Source organism: Meles meles, chromosome 3, assembly GCF_922984935.1.
Source record: "Meles meles chromosome 3, mMelMel3.1 paternal haplotype, whole genome shotgun sequence".
NCBI lineage: Eukaryota > Metazoa > Chordata > Mammalia > Carnivora > Mustelidae > Meles > Meles meles.
This window is the reverse complement of record NC_060068.1, coordinates 4,618,094-4,635,945: the sequence shown is the minus strand read 5'-3', so window position 1 is coordinate 4,635,945 and position 17,852 is coordinate 4,618,094. Positions and strand designations below refer to the sequence as shown.

Sequence of the window (17,852 nt, the reverse complement as noted above, 5' to 3'; positions counted from 1 at the left end):
CTCATGGGGAGCCAGACCCCACTCCTTCTCGGGCGCGCTGGCATTCAGGTGCACTGGCGGCTCAGGGACGGAGACCTGATTTCTCCGCCGCACTCTCTCTGGCTCCGCACCAGGGGAGGCTGTCCTGGGTCCGGGGACTTGGGTCCCTGACCCTAACCGCCCAGGTTCCCACTATTACCCCCCGCAATCCTTTGCTGTTTGTTTTTTGAGTGCTTTCAACCAGACTCCAAGTTAATGCTGGTCCCCAGACACAGAGCACTCTCGTGTTGGGGTGTTACTTTCCAATGGGTCACCTCTGGTGGCTCCCTCCCCCTTTTGTTTATCTTCCGATATCAGTCCGACGCTCCCAGTCTGCTTTACCTGCCACTGGTGTCTTCTGCTCCAGTAGAGATACAGACGTGTATAATTCTGATCTCAGGCTGATTTCATGGGTGGTCGGAGTTCTTTGGTAGGTAATCAGCTCACTTTAGGGTACAGGTTGAAATGGTGCCTCCTCCTACTTCCCCGCCATCTTGACTCCGACAAAGAAGCTTCTTACATACTGAGGAAAGCCCATTAGAATAACGTCAGACCTTTCCACAGGGACCTGGAAAGCCAGGAAGGGAGGGCAAAATATATTCAGAGTACTAAATGAGAAGAACATGCAACCAAGAATACTCTATCCAGCAAGACTGACATTTAAAATGGATGGAGAGATAAAGAGTTTCCAAGACCGGCAAGGCTTAAAAGACTATGCAACCACCAAGCCGACACTGCAGGAAAAATTAAGGGGGGTCTTATAAAAGAGAAAAAATCCTAAGAATATCATTGAACAGAAATATAGAAACAATCTACAGACAGAAAGATTTCAAAGGCAACACGATGTCAATAAAAACCTATCTCTCAATAATCACTCTCAATGTGAATGGCCTAAATGCGCCCATAAAATGACACAGGGTTGCAGATTGGATAAAACGACAGGACCCATCCATATGCTGTCTACAAGAGACCCATTTTGAACCTAAGGATACACCCAGACTGAAAGTGAAGGGATGGAGAAGCATCTTTCATGCCAATGGGCCTCAAAAGAAGGCCAGGGTAGCGATTCTCATATCAGATAAATTAGATTTTAAACTAAAGACTGTAGTCAGAGATACAGAAGGACACTACATAATTCTTAAAGGGACTATCCGTCAAGACGATCTAACAATTGTGAATATCTATGCCCCCAATATGGGAGCACCCAATTACATAAGAAAACTATTAATCAAGATAAAGAGTCATATTGATATGAATACAATAATAGTAGGAGATCTTAATACGCCTCTCTCAGAAATAGACAGATCATCGAAGCAGAAAATTAATAAAGAAATAAGAGCATGAATGAAACATTGGACCAGATGGACCTCATCGACGTATACAGAACATTCCACCCTAAAACAACAGAATACTCATTCTTCTCAAGTGCACATGGAACCTTCTCCAGAATAGACCACATACTGGGTCACAAAGCAGGACTCAACCGATACCAAAAGACTGACATTATTCCCTGCATATTCTCCGATCACAATGCTTTGAAACTGGAGCTCAATCACAAGGAAAAGTTCAGAAGGAACTCAAACACCTGGAAGCTAAATACCACCTTGCTTAAGAATGCTTGGATCAACCAGGAGATCAAAGATGAACTTAAACAATTCATGGAAACCAATGAGAATGAAGACACCTTGGTCCAAAACCTATGGGATACAGCAAAAGCGGTTCTAAGGGGGAAATACATAGCCAACCAAGCCTCCCTCAAAAACATTGAAGAATCCAGAATACACCAGCTGTCTCTACACCTTAAAGAACTGGAGAATCAACAACAAATCAAGCCAACTCCACATGCAAGAAGGGAAATAATCAAGATTAGAGCAGAGATCAAACAGGTAGAAAAGAGAGATACAGTAGAACGTATCCATGAAACTAGAAGCTGGTTTTTTGAAAGAATCAATAAGATCGATAAGCCATTGGCCACACTAATCCAAAAGAAAAGAGAGAAAGCTCAAATTAATAAAATTATGAATGAAAAGGGAGAGATCACAACTAACACCAAGGAAATAGAAACAATCATCAGAAATTATTACCAACAGTTATATGCCAATAAGCTAAGCAACCTAGATGAAATGGATGCATTGCTGGAAAGCTACAAACTCCCAAAATTGAACCAGGAAGAAATTGACAACCTGAATGGCCTGATATCTAGTAATGAGATTGAAGCAGTGATCAAAAACCTCCCAAAAAACAAGAGCCCAGGACCTGACGGATTCTCTGGGTAATTCGACCAAACTTTCAAAGAAGAAATAACACCAATTCTCCTGAAGCTGTTCCAAAAAATTGAAGCAAAAGGAAAACTTCCAGACTCTTTTTATGAAGCCAGCATTACCCTGATCCCCAAACCAGGCAAAGACCCTACCAAAAAGGAGAATTTCAGACCAATATCAGTGATGAATATGGATGCAAAGATTCTCCACAAGATCCTAGCAAACAGGATCCATCAGCACATTCAAGATGATCCACCATGACCAGGTGGGATTCATCCCTGGGTTGCAAGGTTGGTTCAACATTTGCAAATCAATCAGTGTGATAGAACACATCAATAAGAGAAGAGAGAAGAACCACACGGTCCTCTCAATTGATGCAGAAAAAGCATTTGACAAAATCCAGCATCCGTTCCTGATGAAAACGCTTCAAAGTATAGGGATAGAGGGAACATTCCTGAACTTCATAAAATCTATCTATGAAAGACCCACAGCAAATATCATCCTCAATGGGAAAAAGCTTGCAGCCTTCCCGTTGAGATCAGGAACAGGACAAGGAAGCCCAGTCTCACAATTTGTTCAACATAGTATTAGAAGTTCTAGCAACAGCAATCAGACAACAAAGAGAAATAAAAGGTATCCAAATTGGCAAGGAAGAAGTCAAACTCTCTCTCTTCGCAGATGACATGATTCTTTATATGGAAAACCCCAAAGACTCCACCCCCAAACTACTAGAACTCATACAGCAATTCAGTAACGTGGCAGGCTACAAAGTCAATGTACAGAAATCAGTGGCTTTCTTATACACCAACAATGAAAATACAGAAAGGGAAATTAGAGATTCGATTCCATTTACTATAGCACCAAGAACCATAAGATACCTGGGCATAAACCTAACCAAAGAAGTAAAGGACCTGTACTCGAGGAACTACAGAACACTCATGAAAGAAATTGAAGAAGACACAAAAAGATGGAAGACTGTTCCATGCTCTTGGATTGGAAGAATAAACATTGTTAAAATGTCTATACTGCCTAGAGCAATCTATACTTTTAATGCCATTCCGATCAAAATTCCACCGATATTTTTCAAAGAGCTGGAGCAAATAATCCTAAAATTTGTATGGAGCCAGAAGAGACCCCAAATTGCTAAGGAAATGTTGAAAAACAAAAGCAAAACTGGCAGCATCACGTTACCCGATTTCAAGCTTTACTACAAAGCTGTGATCACCAAGACAGCGTGGTACTGGCATAAAAACAGACACATAGACCAGTGGAACAGAGTGGAGAGCCCAGATATGGACCCTCAACTCTACGGTCAAATAATCTTCGACAAAACAGGAAAAAATATTCAATGGAAAAAAGACAGTCTCTTCAATCAATGGTGCTGGGAAAACTGGACAGCGATATGTAGAAGAATGAAACTCGACCATTCTCTTACACCGTACACAAAGATAAACTCGAAATGGATAAAAGACCTCAACGTGAGACAGGAATCTATCAGAATCCTAGAGGAGAACATAGGCAGTAACCTCTTCGATACCAGCCACAGCAACTTCTTTCAAGATATGTCTCCAAAGGCCAAGGAAACAAAAGCAAAAATGAACTTTTGGGACTTCATCAAGATCAAAAGCTTCTGCACAGCAAAGGAAACAGTCAACAAAACAAAAAGGCAACCCACAGACTGGGAGAAGATATTTGCAAATGACAGTACAGACAAAAGGTTGATAACCAGGATCTATAAAGAACTTCTCAAACTCAACACACACAAAACAGATAATCACATCAAAAAATGGGCAGAAGGTATGAACAGACACTTCTCCAAGGAAGACATACAAATGGCTATCAGACACATGAAAAAATGTTCATCATCACTAGCCATCAGGGAGATTCAAATTAAAACAACATTGAGATACCACCTGACACCAGTTAGAATGGCCAAAATTAGCAAGACAGGAAACAACATGTGTTGGAGAGGATGTGGAGAAAGAGGAACCCTTTTCCACTGTTGGTGGGAATGCAAGTTAGTGCAGCCACTTTGGAGAACAGTGTGGAGATTCCTGAAGAAATTAAGAATAGAGCTTCCCTATGACCCTGCAATTGCACTGCTGAGTATTTACCCCAAAGATACAGATGTAGTGAAAAGAAGGGCCATTTGTACCCCAGTGTTTATTGCAGCAATGGCTATGGTCGCCAAACTGTGGAAAGAACCAAGATGCCCTTCAACGGATGAATGGATAAGGAAGATGTGGTCCATATACACAATGGAGTATTATGCCTCCATCAGAAAGGACGAATACCCAACTTTCGTAGCAACATGGACGGGACTGGAAGAAATTATGCTGAGCGAAATAAGTCAAGCAGAGAGAGTCAAGTATCATATGGTCTCACTTATTTGTGGAGCATAACAAATACCATGGAGGACATGGGGAGATGGAGAGGAGAGGGAGTTGAGGGCAACTGGAAGGGGAGATGAACCATGAGAGACTATGGACTCTGGAAAACAACCAGAGGGTTATGAAGGGGCAGTGGGGTGGTGGGGGGTGGGGTGGGAGGTTGAGGAACCAGGTGGTGGGTAATAGGGAGGGCACGTACTGCATGGAGCACTGGGTGTGATGCCAAAACAATGAACACTGTTATGCTGTAAATAAACAAATAAAAATAAATAAATAAATAAATAAATAAATAAAAAGAAGACACTAGATCTCAAAATTAAGAAAAAAAATCCTACATATATTTGGATATACTTAGATAGAGACATGCAAATATAAAATTGAATACATAAAAGAATGCCAAATATAAAGAATATATTCATAAAATGTAAATGTAAAAATTAAAATAAAAAAATACTTTTAAAAAAGTCAATAAAATTAGATATTATTTGAAAAGGTGGAAAAAGAGGAGAAAAGGAGAAAGGATATTTTAAACGGAAAGGCTAAAGAATCACAAGAAGAAACCTCGAATTCTATACACTATTTTCGCCTAGCACAGGAGTTTTTCAATCCTGAGTGGTCTATAAACTTGGTATTTACCTGACGATCCTGTTGGTCTCCTGGAGTCAGGATTGTTGCACTGATTTTCAGGGGCCTTTCCTGGAGTTGGACCTGTTACACTGATTCTCAGGTGCCTTTCCTAGGTGGAGTTGCACTGTCCTTGCCAGGGGTCCAGGCTCAGTGTAAGTGGCTCTGTGTTGCTCTTAGTGGCTTTTGTTCCCTGAAGACATTCAGCACTGCTTAGGAGATGATAATATAAATGTTGGATCCCTCATCTCCAGCCCTGAAGCTGAAGGATCTCACCCTCAGTCTTTGTGTGTCCTCAGGGAAAAGCAGTTACTTTTGTCTCCCTTGTTTCTGTCCTCATTCTTTGTTCACTCAGCCTGTGACCAAGCATTTTTATCTGAGACACATGACCCCAATTTGAGCCTCCAAACTCTGCAGACCCTTGAGGCACACATCTGTGCCTCCTTCCTGGGGAATGAAGAGGTTCTCACTGTGATTCTGCCACTTGCTGGGCTCCTGCGTGGAGAGTAGTTGACCAATCCTGCCCTGGTTCATGGTTTCTGGCATCACTGAGCTGAAAGCCCACTCCTGGCCTTGCTAATTGCAACCAGGTTCCCCTCTCAAATGCCTGGGAACTCTGCCACACTCAGGCACCCCATTCTTTCTTTGACCCAAGAGATCCAGAGATCATACAGTTCCCCCTAGGATTCTGCCCCACGTTGGCACCTAAGAACCTTTCCAGCAGGGACATCCCTTACAAGAACAGACTTCTGAAAGTTCCAATTTTTCACTCTCCAACTATATCACTTATCAGTAGTCAGCTTAAGGAGGCTTGCTCCACCCAAAATTTATCTTCCAATATACCCCCTCAGACTCACTTTTCTGCACCTCCCACCTTTCTGCAAAAAGTGGTTGCTTTTCTATTTCTAGAATTGCAGCAATTCTTTTCTTAGATCTCAGGTTGTATTCGCTGATGTTCAGAATGCTTTGATAGCTATCAGACTGAATTCTGGGACCAGATGAAATGCAGGTACTTCTACTCTTCTGCCACTTTCCCATGATTCTCTTTTCCATTAATTTTTCTTGTGTGTCTCAAATCTGAGCACAGGTATTGACATATATTATCCCATAAAATTAGATAAGGAGACTGACTAGTTAAAATCCAACCTCATTTTAATTTCTGACAATTAACTATTATTGGCATAGAAAAAATATTAAGTATTTTGCTATTTAAATTTCTGTCGCTGAACATTGGCACAACTTGCGCATTAAGAAAATTTAAAAACGTAATCCTGATTCCAGATGCAAGCCTATATTCTTAAGATTTCTATATCCAAAAAAAGAAAAAGCAGTAGTTAACAGGTAATATTTCTTATGTCATGTAAATCCTTAGAAATTTTTGCCTATATTTACACACAAAAAAATCCAACTGTATATCATTTGGTTATTAATAATGCAGAATTTGGGGCACCCCAGTGGCTCAGTTGGCTAAGCATCTGCTTTCAGCTCAGGTCATGATCTGAGGGGTCATGGGGTGTAACCCCACATTGGACTCCCTGCTCTGTGGAGAGTATGCTTCTCCCTCTCCCTCTGTCTCTCCCCACCCACTAAGGCTTTCTCTCTCTCTCTCAGTTGCTTTCTCTTTGAAATAAATAAATAAAATCTTTCTTTAAAAATAATGCAGAGTTCAAAGGCAAAATTAAGTTAATTTATACTTTTTAAAACCCTATCAGATAGGACTGGCAATGTCATTGTTTTTCATTTTTACAAATATATGAAAACATTTGGCTAGACCTTATCTTTTTTTTTCCTTCTTTTTTCTTTTGGAACACTGACATCAACTTTAATGAAGCAACATATGGAATGTATAATACGTGCTTAATTGTGGACTAGAGACCAAGTTTTCCCAAAAGTGCTGTTGAAATCAAAATGAGTTTCCACCATCATTAGGCAGTTAGTCCATTTGCCTTAAGAGGTCAAAAATCTTACATAAAGGGAACCAAATATCTGTGTATGTTTAAGTTATTTTTTCTACTAAATTTATTGTGCTAAATGATCAAAGTTTTGTTTTCTATGGCAAAAAATAAAATAAAATCACATAGACTTATTGTACATTAATAGTTCCTAAAATAAGTTTCAAATTAGAGATTTAAGTATGAGACATTTTTGTGTATCTCTCGGAGTCACTTTTTTTTTTGCTGTTTTTCAGATGTGCCACATTAAATAGCTTGATTATTCAAAGTATATTTGGTTCTTCCTGTGTAACTACATATTAAAAATAATACATATATAATATATAAAATATATGTAATGTAGTTTTACTACATTACTACATTTTACATACCTTAATACATTACTACATTTTCCTACCTTTACTATATTTTTCATACAAATTATGTAGTTTAACTGTAATTCCTTTCTTTCTTTCTTTCAATTGCTGTGATTTCTATCCTCATGTGGGTTTTAGGAATTCTTCCTATACACACTGTTGCAGAAACATCTTTCATTCTTTTTTAATGCTTTACTTTAAGAATGAAATGCTAGAAGAATGAGACACAGCTCCATATGAGGGTATATATTTCAAAGGAAATGATCTTTAGATTATTTTATAAAAGAAAAGAAAAATATGTTTGTCCTTTCATCAAGGAGAAAATATACTATTTTAGGGAAATATCTTTTACTTTAGTTTCAAAGACATGACTTGGTGGAGAGAAAGAAATCTTCTTCACAGTATCAGTCACTCAACTGTCAAACAAGGTTTAATCTGCTGAGTTCTCTGAGGTAAGTGAAAAGAATTTGGTGTGCCTTGATGAGTTTAGTACAACCTATATAGAAAAGGAAAATATGCAATTAGTGTCAGACATACTATTTAAAGTAATGCATTTCATTTTTATGTTTACATAGTGTGAATTCCATTATGCATCTCACATGCAGACTTTCTCAATGGGACTATTTTTGAGTTGGCTATGTTATCAACATATTACTAAACCAGAGGTAGGTATTTGAGATTTGTTTGGTCTTATACTGAACTTGAGTCAACCCAGGCTTAATGGACAAAGGAGATGAAGGATATTTTGATGCAGTGAGATAGGACCAGAGTCTGGTAGCACTGTGTACCTCTTTATTTGTTTATTTATTTATTTACTTATTTATTTATTTATTATTTTCAGCATAACAGTATTCATTATTTTTGCACTGTGTACCTCTTACTTAAAGGTATGACTTTGGGACATTCTTGTATTCTTGAAGAGACTAGTGAATATATTTTTTTTCTTTCTTCTTGAAACCCTAACATTTTACATTATGTTTAGCATAAATTTACATACAACATTTTTGAAATAATTGAAGTATGAAAAAGAAGTAAAGTATTTCAGGAAATAAAAAAAATACATGGTGAAAATTTAATGTGGCTCTATAAAATTTTTTGTACATTTTATGGTTCCATACAAGTCATGATTATAATTAGTAATTATATTTTGAAAAAATCCGTTTTGATACTTGTCTTATTACTGAATGAATGTCAAGGCGATAACACATTTTCTAAATGTATGGCTTCCATTTCTACTCATTGCTTTAATGTATATCTCCTGTGAATTACCTAATTCCTTTACTTTAAATAAAATTTACGCTGAAGATTTGTAATCAAAGCAGAATTCAAAATTCAAGGGAAGTGTGGAAAATGTTAATAAGAATATGTGTGGACTGTAAGAATCATGAGGTTTTTGTTAGTATGAAAATAATGTAGATAGAATTACTTATTTTATAAAATCATTTATGTAGAAATTTCTGACTTTCAGTTTATGGATCTAATAATATTAAGCTTGTTCTGAATTTCACTATGGTAACATACTCTTTAATATTGCTTCCTTTCTCCTGTCAAGTTTCCAGGTTAGGTGTAAAACAAACTTGAAGATGATGCTATTTTAAATTTCTTAACTTTATGTTGAAATTTTAAGATGTTGAAGGGCTCTTTCCACAGTTTGGCGATTGTGGCCATTGCTGCTTTGGACATTGTTACTTAAGTCACAAGAGCTACCTGATACAGTTGTTTTAATATTGGGAATTGTAATTTCTAAATTATATTGGTGAACATAATATAAGAGTTGTCAGGCTTCAATGTATTTATTTTATGTTAATGTAATTTGAAAATTTTGCAAAATTTTGAAAAAATTACATGGAGTGGCACTTCACATGTGGAATTTCATCTGTTCCTGAAAAGTGCTTTCAGTTGTTGGAAGAGGAGTCTGGATGTTAGAGAATTTCTTTTTGGAGGAAAGTAGATGCAGGATACCTTTCATGTGGTTCTCATTTTAACACATACATTTGTCATTTTTTCCTCTTTTATTGAGTGAAAATTTTTTTTTATTATTTATAATACATTAATGTAGAAGAACCTAAAATTAACTTTTTGAGCTTTATGGAACAGTTTTTAAAAATTTTAATCTTTTTAACGTTTACCATACTATTACCTTTTGGGATCAGAGGTGCAGAAAAAGAAAAATAAAACTGATTAGATAACTTTGTATATGTGGTAGAAATACCCATATATTCTGGACTTAAAGAAAGGAGAAAATATGTATTTTTCAAACTGGATGGAAATTTACAGTGTGTTTAATACTTTCATAAATTATTTGGGATATGAAATGTTATTAATATATTAGATGATCAAAAAATATAGAGCTTGGGGACAGTATGTGTTGTAATAATTACTGGGTACTATATAAGACTGATGAATCACAGACATGTACCCCTGAAACAAATAATACATTGTATGTTAATTGAATGAATTTAAATTTTAAAAAAGGATCTAAGAAAACTGAGAAAGCAGAAATTCTCTAAAAGTCACCCTGTGTGTAAAAATTTTGATTCAATTCTGATCATAAGGAATTTGTTATCTGAAAGTTACCAAATTAATATAATTTTGTTTTCTATTCATTTTGGGTAGAAAATCAAAGTAATGTACTGTCTTGATACTTTACTTGGCTGAGGAAATGGTCTCGAGGCAATTCAACTCATTTAATAATCTTTTATTTTTAATTAAAGGGCAGTCCTTCTCTTTACATGGAGTCTTTAGATAAGATCTGCTCTGATACTGGGAACCAAACTATGAAGACAGGAAATCAAAGTGCTGAAACAGATTTTATACTCTCTGGTCTTTTCCAGTTTGGTCAAAAGGATGCTTTCCTCTTTGTTGCCGTTGTAATTCTCTTTGCAGTGGCTCTGATGGGGAATATCATACTGATTTTTCTCATTCGACTGGACACCAGACTCCACACTCCAATGTACTTTCTACTCAGTCAACTCTCCTTCATGGATATAATGAACATTTCCACCACAGTGCCCAAGATGACCACTAACTTTCTGTCAAATAGTAAGACCATTACTTTTTTAGGCTGTGTGGTTCAAACATTTTTGTTCATGGTCCTTGGTGGTACTGAAGCCCTTCTTCTTGGATTCATGTCTTATGACCGATATGTAGCCATCTGTTACCCTTTACAGTATCCCATACTCATGAGCAAGAAGATTTGTTGGTTCATGGTCACATGTGCATGGACCAGTGGTTCTATCAATGCTTTAATACACACATTGTATGTATTTCACCTTCCATTTTGCAGATCACGGCTCATCAATCACTTTTTCTGTGAACTTCCATCTCTATTACAACTGGTGTGCCAGAACACTTCCATGTATGAGTATACAGTCATTCTGAGTTGTCTTATTATTCTGCTGCTACCTTTCATGGCCATTCTAGCATCCTACGCATGTGTACTTTCTGTGGTTTTTCAGATGACCTCAGGCAAAGGACAGACAAGAGCTCTTTCCACTTGTTCCTCTCACCTGATTGTGGCAAGCCTATTCTATGTGACTGGTCTCTCCACCTATACAAGGCCACACTCTTTGCATTCTCCAGAGCAAGATAAGGCAGTGGCAGTGTTTTACACCATTATCACACCCCTTCTGAACCCGTTTATCTATAGCCTGAGGAATAAGGATGTTATTGGGGCCATGAGAAGATTGTTGTCCTAATGGATATTTGCATATGAAATATCACATTGAGAACCCCTTATTGATTGAGATTGAACAACATAGATCACTTTGCCTGGAATACTGCTTTGGAGCATTAAAACACTGAGAAATATTTCAAAAATAAATAAATTGATAAAATTATCGATCCCTGCTGTCTTCAGAATGGGTTAATCATATGTATTGAAACTGGATAAATTTTCAATCTGGAAGCAGGAAAAATGGTGCTGTTGTCAACATTATCTAGCTTCTGAAGCTATAGATTTCATGATCTAAACTCAATGTTTGCATCTCACAACAACTATTTCTCAGTGTGTTCCTTAGTATCTGAAATGCAATGAAAAGGAAATATAGCCTATTCAAACATGTAACATTAAAAGGATCAATGCAAAGGGCACCTGGGTGGTTCAGTGGGTTAAGCTTCTGCCTTCGGCTCATGTCATGATCACAGGGACCTGGGATCAAGTCCCGCATTGGGCTCTCTGCTCAGCAGGGAGCATGTTTCTCCTCTGTCTCTCTCTGCCTGCCTCTCTGCCTACTTATGATCTCTCTCTGTCAAATAAATAAATAAAAATCTTTTTAAAAAATAAAAGGATCAATGTAAAAAAAATCTTATGTAGAAAGAGTACTTCATTCATTCATTCATGTGTATACTTAAAACTGGTTTATGACTTTATGTGTGTGTAACTGCTACAGGCATATTTGATACAGAAGTAAGAAATGATAAGAACCAACAGAAATCTTTGAACTCATCAGGTTTGCATTTCAATACAGGGAGATATAAAATTAATAAAATAAATATGAATAGTTTAGATTACGTCAAATGTAGTAATTAATAGAAAAAATGCTGGATATGGGAAAAGGTTAAGCCAGAGAGTTTTCTAATTTTATATAAAATAGTCCAATAGAGACAACTATGAGTGTGATACTTGGTGAAAATTTAACTGAAATGAAGAAATAATTAAATGGATATGTCATAAAGAGTGTTCTTGATGTAGAAAAGAGTAAATGAAAAATGTTTGAAGAGGGAATGTGACTGATAGGACAAAGAAAATGAAGGACTAAATTGTTGGGCTCTAGGAAATGAGTAGTAACAGAGCCAGTACTATGTTAAACAACAGTATTGACAATAAACATCCCTGTCTTACTCCTGATCATAGGGGGAAACCTCTCGGTTTTTCCCCCATTGAAGATGACACTAGCTGTGGGTTTTTCATATATAGCCTTTATTACATTGAAGTATGATCCTTGGAAACTTACTTTGTTGAGGATTTTTATCTGAATGAATACTGTACTTTGTCAAATGTTTTTTTTTTCTGCATCTATTGGGATGATCGTATGGTTCTTATCCCTATTTTTATTATTTTCGTCTATCTCATTGACTGATTTGTGAATATTGAATCACCCTTGCAACAAAGGAATTAATGACACTTGATCAGGATAAATGATTCTTTAATGTACTGTCAGATTCAATAGGATAGTATTTTCTGAGCATTTTTACATCCACATTTTTCAAGGATGTTGGCCTGCAGTTATCTTTGGTGGAGTCATTCTCTGGTTTTGGAATTGTGGTAATTCTGGCTTTGTAGAACGAACTTGGAATTTTTCCTTGCATTTCTATTTTTTTAATATTTTCAGAGAATATATATTATCTCTTTGTTGGGAATTTTTCTTTTTTTTTTTTCTCCTGTCCTCTGTGTTTTTTTTAATTTATTTTTTTTCCATTTTATTTCTTTTTTCAGCGTAACAGTATTCATTCTTTTTGCACAACACCCAGTGCTCCATGCAAAACGTGCCCTCCCCATTACCCACCACCTGTTCCCCCAACCTCCCACCCTTGACCCTTCAAAACCCTCAGGTTGCCCCAACCTCCCACGCCTGACCCTTCAAAACATTGGACATTGGGGAGGGGAGGCGAACCATAAAAAAAAAGACCCTTTTGAAGGGTCTTTTTTATTATTGACTCAATTTCTTTGGTAAAGATTGGTCTATTCATGTTTTCTATTTTTTTTCCTTATTTCAGTTTTTGGTAGTTCATATATTTCTAGGAATTTATTCATTTCTTCCATTTTTATAAATTTGTTGGCATAACCTTTCCTTGCAATATTTTCCCATAATTATTTGTATTTCTCTCGTGTTATTTCTCCTGTCTCACTTGTGATTTTATTTATTCCTGCCTTTTCTTTCTCTCTGCTTTTTGCTAATTCTGGTGGGGATTTATTCATTTTTTTTAAGTTTTCAAGGAACAACCTCCTGTTTTCATTTATCTGTTCTATTCTGTTTGTTTTGTTTTGTTTTGTTTTCATTTTTTTAGTTTCTATGCCATTTATTTTTTGTTGTAATCATTAGTATTTCCCTTTTATGATGGCTTTAGGCTTTGTTTGTTTTTCATTTCTAGTTTCTTTAAGTGTAAGGTTAGGTTATTTGAGATTTTTTTTGCTACTTGGAGTAGCCCTGTATTACTGTTTATTTTCCCACTAGGACCACTTTTGCTGCATTCCAGTGACTTTTGACCATAATATTTTCATTTTTATTTTTCCATGTATTTTTTAGTCTCCTCTTTGATTTTTTGGACGACCCATTTTTGTGGCTTTTCAATTTTTTTTCTGTGGTTGACTTCAAATTTCATAGAATTGTGGTAAGTGAATATACATGATCTGATTGCAATCTCTTTGTGTCTCTTAAGACCTGATTTATGACCTAGTATGTGATCCTTTCTGGAGACTGTCCCATGTGCACTTAAAAAGAATGTGTAGAGGGGCGCCTGGGTGGCTCAGTGGGTAAAGCCTCTGCCTTCGGCTCAGGTCATGATTCCAGGGTCCTGGGATCAAGCACCACATCAGGCTCTCTGCTCAGCAGGGAGCATGCTTCCTCCTCTCTCTCCCTGCCTGCCTCTCTGACTAGATGCAATCTCTGTCTATCAAATAAATAAATAAAAATTTTTTAAAAAAGAATGTGTAGGGGCACCTGAGTGGCTCAGTCATTAAATGTCTGCCTTCAGCTGAGGTCATGATTGCAGGGCCCTGGGATTGAGCATCTTATGGGACTCCCTGCTCTGTGGGAATACTGCTTCTCCCTCTCCCACTGCCTCTGCTTGTGTTCTCTTTTGCTCTCTTTCTCTCTGTCAAAGAAATAAATAAAATCTTTAAAAGGAAGAGAGAGAAAGCAAGAAAGAGTATTCTGTTGTGGAATGAAATGTCCTGAATGTATCTCTTAAGTCCACCTAGCTCAGCTTGTCATCCAAAGCCATTATTTCCTTGTTGATTTTCTGCTTAGATCTATCCATTGATATTAGTGGGATAAGCAAGTCCCATACTATTATTTTATTATTATCAATGATTTCCTTTATGTCTGTTACTGTTTTACATATTTGTGTGCTCCCACGCTGAGGGCATAAATATTTAAAATTGAAAGATCTTGTTCAATAGTATGCTTAGTTGGTATAGTGCCCTTCTTCATCCCTTGTTACAGTCTTTGTTTTAATATCTGGTTTGCCTAAAGAACTATTGCTATTCAGTCTGTTGTTTTTTTTTTAATGTCCATTTGCATGATGGTTCTCTCCCCACATACTTTCAATCTGCAGGTGTTTTCAGGTCTAAAATGAGGCCCTTGTAGGCCAACTATAGATAGGTATCCTTTTTTTATACTTTCTGAAATCCTGTGTGTTTTGATTGGAGTGCTTAATCCATTTATATTCAGAGTAATTTTTTGAGGTTTTATTTACTTATTTGACAGACAGAAATTACAAGTAGGCAGAGAGCCAGGCAGAGAGAAAGGGAGGGGAGCAGACTCCCCCCTGAGCAGTGAGCCTGATGCAGGCCTCAATCCCAGGACCTGAGATCATGACCCGAGCTGAAGGCAGAGGCTTAACCCACTGAGCCACACGGGTGCCCCTATATTCAGAGTAATTTTTGATAGATATGTATTTCATGTCATTTTACTACTGTTATGTTATTATTTCTGGGTGTTTTCTCTGCTCCTTTCTAGTTTTTGCCACTTTTGGTCTTTGCTTCACACTCAAAGTTTCCCCTTTAGTATTTCTTGCAGGACAGTATAGTTGTCACAAACTTTTAATTTTTATTTGGGAATCTCTAGCTCTCTTTATATTCTGAATGAGAGCTTCAGTGGGGAGATTATTATTCTTGACTGCAGATTTTACTCATTCCCTACAGTAAACAGATTAAGCCATTCTCTTCCAGCTTGCCAGGTTTCTGTGGAGAGATCTGTGGCTAACCATATTAGTGTTTCCTTGTAGGTTAGGAACTTCTTTTGCCTTCATACTTTTAGATTTTTTTTTCTTTTAAACTGTATTTTGCAAATTTAACTACAATGGGTCTTAGTGTTGGCCTGCTTTTATGGTTTTGATGGAAGTTGTCTGTGCTCCTGGATTTGGGTTTTTGTTTCCTTTACCAGATTAAGGAAGTTGTCATATATAACTTCCTCAAATAATCCCTCTGCCCCCTTTTCTCTCTCTGCTTCTGGGATGCCTATGATACAAGTGTTATAATGATTTATGGAATCACAGAGTTCCTTAGACTACCCTCATGAGTAATCATTCTTCTCTCTTTTATTAGCACTCAATATTTTCCATAATTTTGTCTTCTATATCACTTATGCATTCTTCTGTTTCTTCCAATCTTGTGGTCATTACATGCAATTAGTTTCATACCATAGTTGTTGCATTTTTCATTTCAGTCCGATAGGTTTTCTTTTTTACCTCTTTTATCTCTGCTACAGTTGTGCCCCTGATGACTTCCATGCTTTTCTCAACCCCACAGAGCATTTTTATGGTTGTGGCTTTAAATTTTCCATCAGGCATATCACTTATATCTCCTTCAGGTATATCTCTGGCTGTGACCTTTACTTGTTTCATTCTTTTTGGGATGACTCCTTCTATTTTGGAAAGTTGTCTGGGCCTGTTTCCTCCTCTGTGTTAGAAAAGCCTTTTACACTTCCTGCTTTTGAGAGTGATGGTTTTATGAAGAAGAATGTGGCCATTTAGTATCCAGGGCCTGCCATTTTAGGGGATCCTTGATAGGTGCTGTCATCACTCTTCTGCCCTATTTTAGCTGTTCTATCGTTTAGGTCAGTTGTCTGCAGAGGTTCTCCTTGTCTCCAGTGGACAGTGTTTTGTCCTTGGCCCGAGGGTGGTAAATTTTAGACAAGAGAGTTCTGGTTGGTTTGTTAAATGAGACCTGATGCTACTTCCTCTGGACTTGCACCCTGCCCAACTCTGTGGTTGGTAGATGTGGTGTATATGGATGTTGGTGCTGGTTTTCTGGCAAGATACCCACCACATGAGTCCTTAGGCACAATTACCTGGAAAAAGACTCAGCAGCAGAGGCAGGGGGATTTGTTCCAAGTAGATTAGGCAGATAGTGTCGGCTCTATGCTGTTAACTGAAGTTGGTTGATGCTGAGGGGCCAGGGGAGGGAAAAGACTCTAGTCAGCTCCATTTCCAGAAAGGGGACTCAGTGTTTTCTCAGGAAATATGCACAAAGGATTGGATAATTCTCCATGGAGCATCTCAGGCATCTTTCAGATCCTCTTCTTCACACTCTCTGTCCCCATGTTAGTTACTTGTCTGGAGCAGCACAATGCACTTTGGACTCTATCCCTGCCAAGGCTGCTGACTTTGGAAACATGTAGAAGAATGAAACTTGACCATTCTCTTACACCGTACACAAAGATAAACTCGAAATGGATAAAAGAACTCAACGTGAGACAGGAATCCATCAGAATCCTAGAGGAGAACATAGGCAGTAACCTCTTCAATATCAGCCACAGCAACTTCTTTCAAGATATGTCTCCAAAGGCCAAGGAAACAAAAGCGAAAATGAACTTTTGTGACTTCATCAAGATCAAATCTTCTGCACAGCAAAGGAAACAGTCAACAAAACAAAGAGGCAACCCACGGAATGGGAGAAGATATTTGCAAATGACAGTACAGACAAAAGGTTGATATCCAGGATCTATAAAGAACTCCTCAAATTCAACACACACAAAACAGATAATCATATCAAAAAATGGGCAGAAGATATGAACAGACACTTCTCCAATGAAGACATACAAATGGCTATCAGACACATGAAAAAATGCTCATCATTGCTAGCCATCCAGGAGATTCAAATTAAAACTACATTGAGATACCACCTGACACCAGTTAGAATGGCCAAAATTCGCCAAACCACTTGTGTTGGAGAGGATATGGAGAAAGGGGAACCCTCTTACACTGTTGGTGGGAATGCAAGTTGGTGCAGCCACTTTGGAGAACAGTACGGAGATTCCTCAAGAAATTAAAAATAGAGCTTCCCTATGACCCTGCAATTGCACTGCTGGGTATTTACCCCAAAGATACAGATGTAGTGAAAAGAAGAGCCATCTGTACCCCAATGTTTATAACATCAATGGCCATGGTCTCCAAACTGTGGAAAGAGCCAGGATGCCCTTCAACATATGAATGGATAAGGAAGATGTGGTCCGTATACTCGATGGAGTATTATGCCTCCATCAGAAAGGATGAATACCCAACTTTTGTAGCAACATGGACGGGAAT

At 37.6% G+C, this 17,852-nt stretch overlaps 1 protein-coding gene across 1 annotated transcript; it reads left to right on the top strand.

Moving 5' to 3' along the window:
- Positions 1-10,378: 10,378 nt before the first annotated feature.
- LOC123938366 (olfactory receptor 2AK2-like) lies at positions 10,379-11,299 on the top strand. The gene has a single exon (XM_045999693.1). It carries the CDS (start codon positions 10,379-10,381, stop codon positions 11,297-11,299), a length of 921 nt encoding a protein of 306 aa, XP_045855649.1.
- The last annotated feature ends 6,553 nt before the right edge of the window (positions 11,300-17,852 follow it).

Coding starts and splice junctions, on each gene's coding strand:
- LOC123938366 (XM_045999693.1), top strand. CDS start 10,379: ATGAAGACAGGAAATCAAAGTGCTGAAACAGATTTTATACTCTCTGGT.